Source organism: Pseudochaenichthys georgianus, unplaced genomic scaffold, assembly GCF_902827115.2.
Source record: "Pseudochaenichthys georgianus unplaced genomic scaffold, fPseGeo1.2 scaffold_1612_arrow_ctg1, whole genome shotgun sequence".
Classification (NCBI taxonomy): domain Eukaryota; kingdom Metazoa; phylum Chordata; class Actinopteri; order Perciformes; family Channichthyidae; genus Pseudochaenichthys; species Pseudochaenichthys georgianus.
Window position 1 is genome coordinate 17,501 of NW_027262431.1, and position 13,042 is coordinate 30,542.

Sequence of the window (13,042 nt, forward strand, 5' to 3'; positions counted from 1 at the left end):
ACCAGATGATACCTTGAGAGGGAACCAGATGATACCTTGAGGGAACCAGATGATAACTTGAGGGAACCAGATGATACCTTGAGGGAACCAGATGATACCTTGAGGGAACCAGATGATACCTTGAGAGGGAACCAGATGATACCTTGAGGGAACCAGATGATAACTTGAGGGAACCAGATGATACCTTGAGGGAACCAGATGATACCTTGAGAGGGAACCAGATGATAACTTGAGGGAACCAGATGATACCTTGAGGGAACCAGATGATACCTTGAGAGGGAACCAGATGATACCTTGAGGGAACCAGATGATACCTTGAGAGGGAACCAGATGATACCTTGAGAGGGAACCAGATGATACCTTGAGGGAACCAGATGATACCTTGAGAGGGAACCAGATGATACCTTGAGGGAACCAGATGATAACTTGAGGGAACCAGATGATAACTTGGGGGAACCAGATGATACCTTGAGAGGGAACCAGATGATACCTTGAGAGGGAACCAGATGATAACTTGAGGGAACCAGATGATACATTGAGGGAACCAGATGATACCTTGAGAGGGAACCAGATGATACCTTGAGGGAACCAGATGATAACTTGAGGGAACCAGATGATACCTTGAGGGAACCAGATGATACCTTGAGGGAACCAGATGATACCTTGAGGGAACCAGATGATACCTTGAGAGGGAACCAGATGATACCTTGAGGGAACCAGATGATACCTTGAGAGAGAACCAGATGATAACTTGAGGGAACCAGATGATACCTTGAGGGAACCAGATGATACCTTGAGGGAACCAGATGATACCTTGAGGGAACCAGATGATACCTTGAGGGAACCAGATGATAACTTGAGAGGGAACCAGATGATACCTTGAGAGGGAACCAGATGATAACTTGAGGGAACCAGATGATACCTTGAGAGGGAACCAGATGATAACTTGAGGGAACCAGATGATACCTTGAGGGAACCAGATGATACCTTGAGGGAACCAGATGATACCTTGAGGGAACCAGATGATACCTTGAGGGAACCAGATGATAACTTGAGGGAACCAGATGATACCTTGAGAGGGAACCAGATGATACCTTGAGAGGGAACCAGATGATAACTTGAGGGAACCAGATGATACATTGAGGGAACCAGATGATACCTTGAGAGGGAACCAGATGATACCTTGAGGGAACCAGATGATAACTTGAGGGAACCAGATGATACTTTGAGGGAACCAGATGATACCTTGAGGGAACCAGATGATACCTTGAGAGGGAACCAGATGATACCTTGAGGGAACCAGATGATACCTTGAGAGAGAACCAGATGATAACTTGAGGGAACCAGATGATACCTTGAGGGAACCAGATGATACCTTGAGGGAACCAGATGATACCTTGAGAGAGAACCAGATGATAACTTGAGAGGGAACCAGATGATACCTTGAGAGGGAACCAGATGATACCTTGAGAGGGAACCAGATGATACCTTGAGGGAACCAGATGATACCTTGAGAGGGAACCAGATGATAACTTGAGGGAACCAGATCAAAGCTTTAGGGAACCAGATCAAAGCTTTAGGGAACCAGATCAAAGCTTTAGGGAACCAGATCAAAGCTTGAGGGAACCAGATCAAAGCTTGAGGGAACCAGATGATACCTTGAGGGAACCAGATGATACCTTGAGGGAACCAGATGATACATTGAGAGGGAACCAGATGATACCTTGAGGGAACCAGATGATAACTTGAGGGAACCAGATGATACCTTGAGAGGGAACCAGATGATACCTTGAGGGAACCAGATGATAACTTGAGGGAACCAGATGATAACTTGAGAGGGAACCAGATGATACCTTGAGGGAACCAGATGATACCTTGAGGGAACCAGATGATACCTTGAGAGAGAACCAGATGATAACTTGAGAGGGAACCAGATGATACCTTGAGGGAACCAGATGATACCTTGAGGGAACCAGATGATACATTGAGAGGGAACCAGATGATACCTTGAGAGGGAACCAGATGATACCTTGAGGGAACCAGATGATACCTTGAGAGGGAACCAGATGATACCTTGAGGGAACCAGATGATACCTTGAGGGAACCAGATGATAACTTGAGGGAACCAGATGATACCTTGAGAGGGAACCAGATGATACCTTGAGGGAACCAGATGATACCTTGAGGGAACCAGATGATAACTTGAGGGAACCAGATGATACCTTGAGAGGGAACCAGATGATAACTTGAGGGAACCAGATGATACCTTGAGGGAACCAGATGATAGCTTGAGGGAACCAGATTTCGGCCCTTGTGTAATTTAAAACGTTCTCGGTTTCAGACCTTTGCTCCGGGCCACAGGAGGAACGTCTCAGATTTCACGGAGGTTTCCAGCAGAAGACACTCCCCGGACAGTCCTCAGGTAGACCCTCTCACCTGTCTACCCCCTCCCCCCCACTCTCTCCCTCACTGATTGGTCCACATTCTGTTCTCCTCGTTAAGCCCTCTGACAGGAATCTGAAGAGGAATCTGTCCGACCGGATCGCCGGCCCCCACCGGCCCCACGTAGGTCCTCAGCCTCTGATTGGCTGCTGGGTGTTTGTTGGGTTGTGTTGGATATTGTTACCATGGAGATGGTACCATGGAAACCTGTGTTCTACTAACATCTTAAGGCCTTTACACAGCGGGGGGCGCGACGAATAAACAACTAAAACATGAGAACGTCCCAATAACAGAAATACAGCATCTGATCCCATTGAACAGCAGTAACATAAAGCAGTAAGTCCCTGAGCTCCAGCACCCTCTCCTGGTGACCGGAGAACAGGTCATGATGCCCTCTGATACATTCATCTAGATTGACCTGGAAACATTAAGTGAATGTGAGTTGCCTCTGCAGGGCTGTTATTGTGAAAGTACTGAAGAGCGATGTTGTAGTTTTTTAAACCTCATATATCCCCAGCTACAGGAACACAGAGAGAGTTCAGACGTGACAGCTGATCACCGGATCATCATCCGGTCGAGAGGAGAAAACTCATACGGGATATTTGCATAATGTGCACCCCCCCCCCAAGTGTAGATGCCTGACACGACTCCGACTAACTTTTATTCTCATTACACTTTTAACACTAATGGGTTTCTGGAGGTGTTTCTGGGCTGAAGGCTGCAGGTGGAGGACTGGTGGATGGGTTCTGTTATAACACACTGGTGGAGGTTCTGTAGGAGGTTCTGTACAAGGTTCTGTAGAGACCTGGTGATGAAGGTTCTGTAGGAGGTTCTGTCTGAGGTTCTGTGTGGGGGCTGACCCTCTGTATATCAGGCACTGTGTTACCTTAATAATCTGTTCATCTCTCACGCTGCACAGAGAACGAAGAATACAAGTATAAACATCTTCGTGGATGAAGGTATTCAAACGTCCAGCACAAAATGGAAGTGTAGATAGTGTGATAGAGTCCTTGTTCACCGTGAGAGAGAAACAGCTTCCTGTTAAAGGTAACGCAAGAACAACTGATGTTCAGATGTTGGGGGAAGTCTTCCTGTCTGTCAGGAGGAGGATATGGTTTCCTTCAGTAAAAGTGTCTGTTTACACACACACACACACACACACACACACACACACACACACACACACACACACACACACACACACACACACACACACACACACACACACACACACACACACACACACACACACACACACACACACACACCACTCCCATGTTTACACTAGAGTCGTGTTACGAAGTGGACCTGCAGGTTTTACTCACCTGTCTTTGTGTCCACAGTGCCATCTGCTGGAGAAAGCAGGAATCATGAATAAGACCAAAGTAGTCGATAACGGCAAGAAGATCAGGTGAGGCAGATGTTATTCCAGATGTTATTCCAGATGTTATAACTGATGTTATTACAGATGTTATTCCAGATGTTATTACTGATGTTATTACTGATGTTATTCCAGATGTTATTACTGACGTTATTCCAGATGTTATTCCTGATGTTATTACAGATGTTATTACTGGTGTTATTACAGATGTTATTCCTGATGTTATTACTGATGTTATTACAGATGTTATTCCTGATGTTATTCCTGATGTTATTGCAGATGTTATTACTGATGTTATTACTGATGTTATTCCTGATGTTATTGCAGATGTTATTACTGATGTTATTCCTGAAGCTATTACTGATGTTATTACTGATGTTATTACTGATGTTATTACAGATGTTATTACTGATGTTATTACAGATGTTATTCCTGATGTTATTACAGATGTTATTACTGATGTTATTACAGATGTTATTCCTGATGTTATTACTGATGTTATTACAGATGTTATTCCTGATGTTATTCCTGATGTTATTACAGATGTTATTACTGATGTTATTACAGATGTTATTCCTGATGTTATTACAGATGTTATTACAGATGTTATTACAGATGTTATTACAGATGTTATTACTGATGTTATTACAGATGTTATTCCTGATGTTATTACTGATGTTATTACAGATGTTATTACAGATGTTATTCCTGATGTTATTGCAGATGTTATTCCTGATGTTATTACTGATGTTATTCCAGATGTTATTCCTGATGTTATTCCTGATGTTATTCCTGATGTTATTACAGATGTTATTCCAGATGTTATTCCTGATGTTATTCCTGATGTTATTCCTGATGTTATTGCAGATGTTATTACTGATGTTATTCCTCAAGCTATTACTGATGTTATTCCTTATGTTATTGCAGATGTTATTACTGATGTTATTCCTGAAGCTATTACTGATGTTATTACTGATGTTATTACTGATGTTATTACTGATGTTATTCCTGATGTTATTACCGATGTTATTACTGATGTTATTCCTGAAGCTATTACTGATGTTATTACTGATGTTATTCCTGATGTTATTGCAGATGCTATTACTGATGTTATTCCTGATGTTATTACATATGTTATTCCTGATGTTATTCCTGATGTTATTACTGATGTTATCCATATATTATTCCTGATGTTATTACTGATGTTATTCCAGATGTTATTCCTGATGTTATTCCTGATGTTATTCCTGATGTTATTACAGATGTTATTCCAGATGTTATTCCTGATGTTATTCCTGATGTTATTGCAGATGTTATTACTGATGTTATTCCTCAAGCTATTACTGATGTTATTCCTTATGTTATTGCAGATGTTATTACTGATGTTATTCCTGAAGCTATTACTGATGTTATTACTGATGTTATTACTGATGTTATTACTGATGTTATTCCTGATGTTATTACCGATGTTATTACTGATGTTATTCCTGAAGCTATTACTGATGTTATTACTGATGTTATTCCTGATGTTATTGCAGATGCTATTACTGATGTTATTCCTGATGTTATTACATATGTTATTCCTGATGTTATTCCTGATGTTATTACTGATGTTATCCATATATTATTACTGATGTTATTACAGATGTTATTACTGATGTTATTACCGATGTTATTACAGATGGTATTATTGATGTTATTACTGATGTTATTACAGATATTATTACTGATGTTATTCCTGATGTTATTACAGATGTTATTCCTGATGTTATTACAGATGTTATTACTGATTTTATTACTGATATTATTCCAGATGTTATCCATATATTATTACTGATATTATTCCAGATGTTATCCATATATTATTACAGATGTTATTACTGATGTTATTACTGGTGTTATTACCGATGTTATTACATATGTTATTACAGATGTTATTACCGATGTTATTACTGATATTATTCCAGATGTTATCCATATATTATTACTGATGTTATTACTGATGTTATTACCGATGTTATTACAGATGTTATTACTGATATTATTCCAGATGTTATCCATATATTATTACTGATGTTATTACAGATGTTATTACTGATGTTATTACTGATGTTATTACCGATGTTATTACTGATGTTATTACCGATGTTATTACAGATGTTATTACAGATGTTATTGCCGATGTTATTACTGATATTATTCCAGATGTTATTCCTGATGTTATTACTGATGTTATTCCTGATGTTATTGCAGATGTTATCCATATGTTATTACTGATGTTATTACTGATGTTATTACAGATGTTATTACTGATGTTATTACCGATGTTATTACCGATGTTATTACAGATGTTATTATTGATATTACAGATGTTATTACTGATGTTATTACATATATTATTACTGATATTATTACTGATGTTATTCCGGGCATCTCTTCGCTGTGTTTTTTGTCCACAGGAAAAACTGGAGTCAATCATGGACCGTCCTCCATGGGGGGATCCTGACCTTCCACAGAGACCCTAAGTCTGCCCCCCCCGGCACAGCGGTATGAGAGGCTCCATCCCTACCCTTTGACCCCTTGGTTACCCCTCTGTGAACTCTCTGTGACCCCTCTGTGACCTCTCTATGACCCCTCAGTGACACTGATGATGTCATTGACCCCTCAGTGACACTGATGATGTCATTGACCCCTCTGTGACCCTGATGATGTCATTGACCCCTCTGTGACCCTGATGATGTCATTGACCCCTCTGTGACCCTGATGATGTCATTGACCCCTCTGTGACCCTGATGATGTCATTGACCCCTCTGTGACCCTGCTGATGTCATTGACCCCTCTGTGACCCTGATGATGTCATTGACCCCTCTGTGACCCTGCTGATGTCATTGACCCCTCTGTGACCCTGATGATGTCATTGACCCCTCTGTGACCCTGATGATGTCATTGACCCCTCTGTGACCCTGCTGATGTCATTGACCCCTCTGTGACCCTGCTGATGTCATTGACCCCTCTGTGACCCTGCTGATGTCATTGACCCCTCTGTGACCCTGATGATGTCATTGACCCCTCTGTGACCCTGATGATGTCATTGACCCCTCTGTGACCCTGATGATGTCATTGACCCCTCTGTGACCCTGCTGATGTCTTCCTGTTTCAGAGCAAGACGTCTCAGATCACTCCTGAGTACACGGTGGAGCTGAGAGGAGCGTCGGTGGGCTGGGCGACCAACAAGTCCTCCAAGAAGAACGTCCTGGAGGTACCGTCACCATTGTTACAGCGAGACTCTGTCGCCGTGGTTACAGCGACTCTGTCCCCGTGGTTACAGTGGGACTCTGTCCCCGTGGTTACAGCGAGACTCTGTCGCCGTGGTTACAGCGGCACTCTGTCCCCGTGGTTACAGCGGGACTCTGTCCCCGTGGTTACAGCGGGACTCTGTCCCCGTGGTTACAGCGGCACTCTGTCCCCGTGGTTACAGCGGGACTCTGTCCCCGTGGTTACAGCGGGACTCTGTTACAGAATGTCCTTAGGACTCCTTGACTCCTTATGTCTCAGCAGAGAACAGAGGTAGAGGCCGCAGGAGGACATCTTTAGTAACTCTGTAGAGTCTTGTGGTGAAGATGCTCTGATGTGAGGAGAGAAGAACCGGACGATACGAGACTGCAGACTAAAGCTCACGAGGACGCTTTAGGAGAACTCTAAAGTGTTGCATGTTTGCTCAGAGGTCACGCTCCAGTGAGGAGAAGCTGTTCTCGTCTGACAGAGATGTTCTGTTGTTGCAGCTGAAGACGCGGCAGGGCTGTGAGTTCCTGATGCAGTACGACACGGAGAGCATCATCAGCGACTGGCTCAAAGCCATGCAGGACACCATCAGACAGCTGGTAACACACACACACTCAGAGACACACACACACACACACACACACACACACACACACACACACACACACACACACACAGACACACACACACACACACACACACACACACACACACACACACACACACACACACACACACACACACACACACACACAGACTCTGGGCCTCCGTAGTGTTTCTCTTTCTCCTCGACTTCCTGTGTGTTGATAACTGAGACTCTGGGCCTCCGTAGTGTTTCTCTTTCTCCTCGACTCCCTGTGTGTGTTGATAACTGAGACTCTCGGCCTCCGTAGTGTTTCTCTTTCTCCTCGACTTCGTGTGTGTTGATAACTGAGACCTCCGTAGTGTTTCTCTTTCTCCTCGACTCCGTGTGTGTTGATAACTGAGACTCTCGGCCTCCGTAGTGTTTCTCTTTCTCCTCGACTCCGTGTGTGTTGATAACTGAGACCTCCGTAGTGTTTCTCTTTCTCCTCGACTCCGTGTGTGTTGATAACTGAGACTCTCGGCCTCCGTAGTGTTTCTCTTTCTGCTCGACTCCGTGTGTGTTGATAACTGAGACCTCCGTAGTGTTTCTCTTTCTCCTCGACTCTGTGTGTGTTGATAACTGAGACTCTGGGCCTCCGTAGTGTTTCTCTTTCTGCTCGACTCCGTGTGTGTTGATAACTGAGACCTCCGTAGTGTTTCTCTTTCTCCTCGACTCCGTGTGTGTTGATAACTGAGACTCTCGGCCTCCGTAGTGTTTCTCTTTCTCCTCGACTTCGTGTGTGTTGATAACTGAGACCTCCGTAGTGTTTCTCTTTCTCCTCGACTCCGTGTGTGTTGATAACTGAGACCTCCGTAGTGTTTCTCTTTCTCCTCGACTCTGTGTGTGTTGATAACTGAGACTCTCTGCCTCCGTAGTGTTTCTCTTTCTCCTCGACTCCGTGTGTGTTGATAACTGAGACTCTCTGCCTCCGTAGTGTTTCTCTTTCTGCTCGACTCCGTGTGTGTTGATAACTGAGACTCTCTGCCTCCGTAGTGTTTCTCTTTCTGCTCGACTCCGTGTGTGTTGATAACTGAGACTCTGGGCCTCCGTAGTGTTTCTCTTTCTGCTCGACTCCGTGTGTGTTGATAACTGAGACTCTGGGCCTCCGTAGTGTTTCTCTTTCTGCTCGACTCCGTGTGTGTTGATAACTGAGACTCTGGGCCTCCGTAGTGTTTCTCTTTCTGCTCGACTCCGTGTGTGTTGATAACTGAGACTCTCTGCCTCCGTAGTGTTTCTCTTTCTGCTCGACTCCGTGTGTGTTGATAACTGAGACTCTGGGCCTCCGTAGTGTTTCTCTTTCTGCTTGACTCCGTGTGTGTTGATAACTGAGACTCTGGGCCTCCGTAGTGTTTCTCTTTCTGCTCGACTCCGTGTGTGTTGATAACTGAGACTCTCGGCCTCCGTAGTGTTTCTCTTTCTGCTCGACTCCGTGTGTGTTGATAACTGAGACTCTCGGTGCGAAGCAAAGATCAAAGGTCGTCTCTGCTGAGTGCTGACAGGATCAGAGGATATTATATGAATGAATCGGTTTTTCCCGAAGCAAAGACGCTACAATCGATGCATCGCGAGTTCACCCCAAACTGTAGCCGATGTGCACTCTCTCAACCGGTGCACTCGCATCTTGAACCTTTATGCCGGTGCATCTTATCATCTCTAACACACACACACACACACACACACACACACACACACACACACACACACACACACACACACACACACACACACACACACACACACACACACACACACACACACACACACACACACACACACACACACATTCTTTTCCTAACGGTCTCTGCTGTGGTTCAGGGTGTGGACCATCAGTCAGAGGACGAGGACGACGCTGCTTCAGACAAAGAGGACAAAGAGCGCAGGAGGACATGTGAGTTCATCTTCATCTTCATCTGAGAGATAACCTGTTAAGCCCGAGAGACCCCGGTACCGGGGCCCTGCCGCAACATCTTGCAGGAAGCAGTGTCTGAGGGCATGTTCATTTACGATGGGCTCAGAACAGTCTCACAATACTGCAAGTCTTCAGCTGTGGAGCTGTGACCCGCCCAGGATAAACTGTGACACGACTTCTGTGGCTATCAACCAGCGATCATGTTTAATACTAAAGACTACACACATGTATCCCTTATCAAAACGGTATTCTGCACTTTGCCGCACTCATCCAGATCAGATGTGTTAAGTCATATCACAGTTTGATCTGAGCGGATCCCTGTTCACCACAGCTCTCCACGCTGCGTGTAAACAACTCGGACAGACGGTATGTTTCACTAACAGACGTATGAAAGTATAAACGGGTCTCAAATCAACTCGACATCATATTAATAATGATACATGATACAAATATAAGACTGACAACAAGAACAAGCCACAGAAGTCGTATCACAGTTGATCCTGGGCGGAGCTCTCCTCAGCTGAAGGCTTCTCCACGCTGCTTTCAAACTGTGAGTAAACACCGTGTGCTTCCCTGGAGGCGGTCTGGAGGTGTGCACGGGTCTCAGGTGGACTTGGTATCACATTAAGAACGATACTCAGCAATAAGTCTGGCAAAAATAAATGGTTTAAATTATTTATTCAAGCTTGCAATATTTTGAACAGACCCCCAGTCACCTCGTGTGTCTTTTTGTAGTCCTCGCTGTACGCGTCCGCATATCGGCATCGCAACCACAACCTCACACACTGGGACTGAAAGTGCATCAACGTGTTCCTACGGAGCCACGTATACCAACAGATTTATGTAAACGACAGAAGAAGCGATCGAAATGTGTATTTCCTGGTTATTCGACAAAGGCACGCCCCTGATACATCTGCCTACCGTTATAGAACATCACCAGTTGTTCGGCCCACATCTTGTTCGGTAACACCTGCAGGCAGGCTGCATGGACCTGTCAGCTCCGGACTGCGCAAAATGCGTAGGCCTACATGAAGCGCTACGTCATGAACACAAGAAATCTACCCTGTGGGGGCGCGCTCATGTGATTGGCTTAGAATTGAGGAGACATCTGATTGGTTTTAGATAGAAAAAATTACAAGTACGAATCGGGTGACCGTCAGGGGAGTCTCAAAAAACCACACACGAATGCACATCGATCCGTGCACAGAAAGCGGCTTGTGTTTGCAGGTTCAGCGGTTTTAAACGGAAAACAAAGATGTGAGGATCAGAAATACATATGTAACGGAACACGTGTGTGTGCATTGAAAAACACAAGCGTGGATCCTTCTGTGTGCATGTGTGTATTATGAGACTGTGCTGAGCCCATATTTAATAAACTATGAATGTTTTATATCCATGTAACGGGAAGAAACTCAGCTAACTGTTCATTTTATTTATTTTTAAAAACACAATGCTAACGCTGAGCCTCTGAATTAGCAACGAGCGAAAAATGCTAACAGATTACTGCAACGAAACTCACTCATAAAACCTTATTATTTATCCATTCTGCACATCCAACCCATCGATCTGATCGGGAGGAGACACAGAATCGATTGGTACATACATCATCACTCAATGACACGAACTCGCGAAGCTAGGAACAAGAACAGACATCAAAACATGTGGCGCTAGGTAGCTAAAAACGCTAACATGGCTCACCTGTGTGGTAGCCTGGTCTAACGTGGTCTTCAATGGCATTAAAACGATAAAAACGCTGCTGAAGTTAATCCATAGGTTACTCCAATGTGTCCCTTTGAATGATTTCTGATCATCCATGAGCAATAAACCTGCTTTTCCGTTTCTAGATGTCAGAGCTAGAGATAGGTTCACTCTCATGCAAAACTGTGTGCACGAAGCCCCCACCTTTTTGTTTTACCGTCTGTGTGAGTGGGGAGATTCCCCTTCGATTCTATTGGCTCTAACGGTCAGAAAGAGATGTCAATCAGCAAAATCGACCAATGGGTTCCAGAGAAACGGTAAAACCCCCATTTCCACCCAAATCACCAGAAGTGGAGTTTCTTTTGCTAAACCTCTAAAAAGGTCAAAGGTCACTTGTTTTGCATCAGCCTCGATTCAGGGCACTTGTTTTATGTTGTACTTTGGATTCCTAAAGCTTTTAGTCTCCCATCATCCAAGGGTAGTTTCACTATAAGTGCAAAAGAGTCTTTGGACGGACACTATAATCTACAGTTTTTTTACTGTGTTCAATCTGAATTTTCCTTAAAATACAAACATCGATATTGATTCTGTTCTGCATCCCGCTCGCAGGTTCATCGTTACTTTGAGAAACAAGATTATTAATGTTCCCCGTTTAGAAGATACGGTCCTTTGTTCTGGGAACGTCCTTTTGAAATAACCCTCCTCCTCCTCCTCCTCCTCCTCCTCCTCCTCCTCCTCCTCCTCCTCCTCCTCCTCCTCCTCCTCCTCCTCCTCCTCCTCCTCCTCCTCCTCCTCCTCCTCAGCGAACAGAGGTTCTGGAGGAGACTCAGAACAGAGGAGAGTCAGAACTAAACTCCGGCGTTTCCTCCAGCGACGGCCGACGCTGCAGAGCGTCAAAGAGAAGGGTTACATCCGAGGTGAGGAGCACGTGATGAAGAGCGGCCAATCATAGAGCAGCGTCAGGCCGTTCAGTAATCATCATATCGGATGAGTGTCATGGGGGAGAGTAAACACTGGCATGGGGGAAGTAAACACTGGAGTAGCATGGGGGAGAGTAAAAGTAGCATGGGGGAGAGTAAGAGTAGCATGGGGGAGAGTAAGAGTAGCATGGGGGAGAGTAAAAGTAGCATGGGGGAGAGTAAGAGTAGCATGGGGGAGAGTAAAAGTAGCATGGGGGAGAGTAAAAGTAGCATGGGGGAGAGTAAGAGTAGCATGGGGGAGAGTAAAAGTAGCATGGGGAGAGTAAGAGTAGCATGGGGGAGAGTAAAAGTAGCATGGGGGAGAGTAAAAGTAGCATGGGGGAGAGTAAAGTAGCATGGGGGAGAGTAAAAGTAGCATGGGGGAGAGTAAGAGTAGCATGGGGGAGAGTAAAAGTAGCATGGGGGAGAGTAAAAGTAGCATGGGGGAGAGTAAGAGTAGCATGGGGGAGAGTAAAAGTAGCATGGGGAGAGTAAGAGTAGCATGGGGGAGAGTAAAAGTAGCATGGGGGAGAGTAAAAGTAGCATGGGGGAGAGTAAAAGTAGCATGGGGGAGAGTAAGAGTAGCATGGGGGAGAGTAAAAGTAGCATGGGGAGAGTAAGAGTAGCATGGGGGAGAGTAAAAGTAGCATGGGGAGAGTAAGAGTAGCATGGGGGAGAGTAAAAGTAGCATGGGGGAGAGTAAGAGTAGCATGGGGGAGAGTAAAAGTAGCATGGGGAGAGTAAGA

The 13,042-nt window shown here is 44.6% G+C and overlaps 1 protein-coding gene across 2 annotated transcripts in view; it reads left to right on the forward strand.

The window, feature by feature from the left end:
- LOC117441257 (rho GTPase-activating protein 27-like) overlaps nucleotides 1-12,304 on the forward strand; it is a 27,328-nt gene extending 15,024 nt beyond the window's left edge. The window contains exons 9-16 of one of the 2 annotated variants that reach the window (XM_071202194.1): nucleotides 2,342-2,422; nucleotides 2,503-2,565; nucleotides 3,786-3,853; nucleotides 6,283-6,370; nucleotides 6,984-7,082; nucleotides 7,606-7,704; nucleotides 9,546-9,618; nucleotides 12,141-12,304. In XM_071202194.1, coding sequence (XP_071058295.1) covers nucleotides 2,342-2,422; nucleotides 2,503-2,565; nucleotides 3,786-3,853; nucleotides 6,283-6,370; nucleotides 6,984-7,082; nucleotides 7,606-7,704; nucleotides 9,546-9,618; nucleotides 12,141-12,289 — 720 coding nt within the window. In that variant the 3' untranslated portion in view covers nucleotides 12,290-12,304. The remainder of the gene's footprint in view (nucleotides 1-2,341; nucleotides 2,423-2,502; nucleotides 2,566-3,785; nucleotides 3,854-6,282; nucleotides 6,371-6,983; nucleotides 7,083-7,605; nucleotides 7,705-9,545; nucleotides 9,619-12,140) is intronic. The other variant, XM_071202195.1, reaches the window with a different exon arrangement.
- The last annotated feature ends 738 nt before the right edge of the window (nucleotides 12,305-13,042 follow it).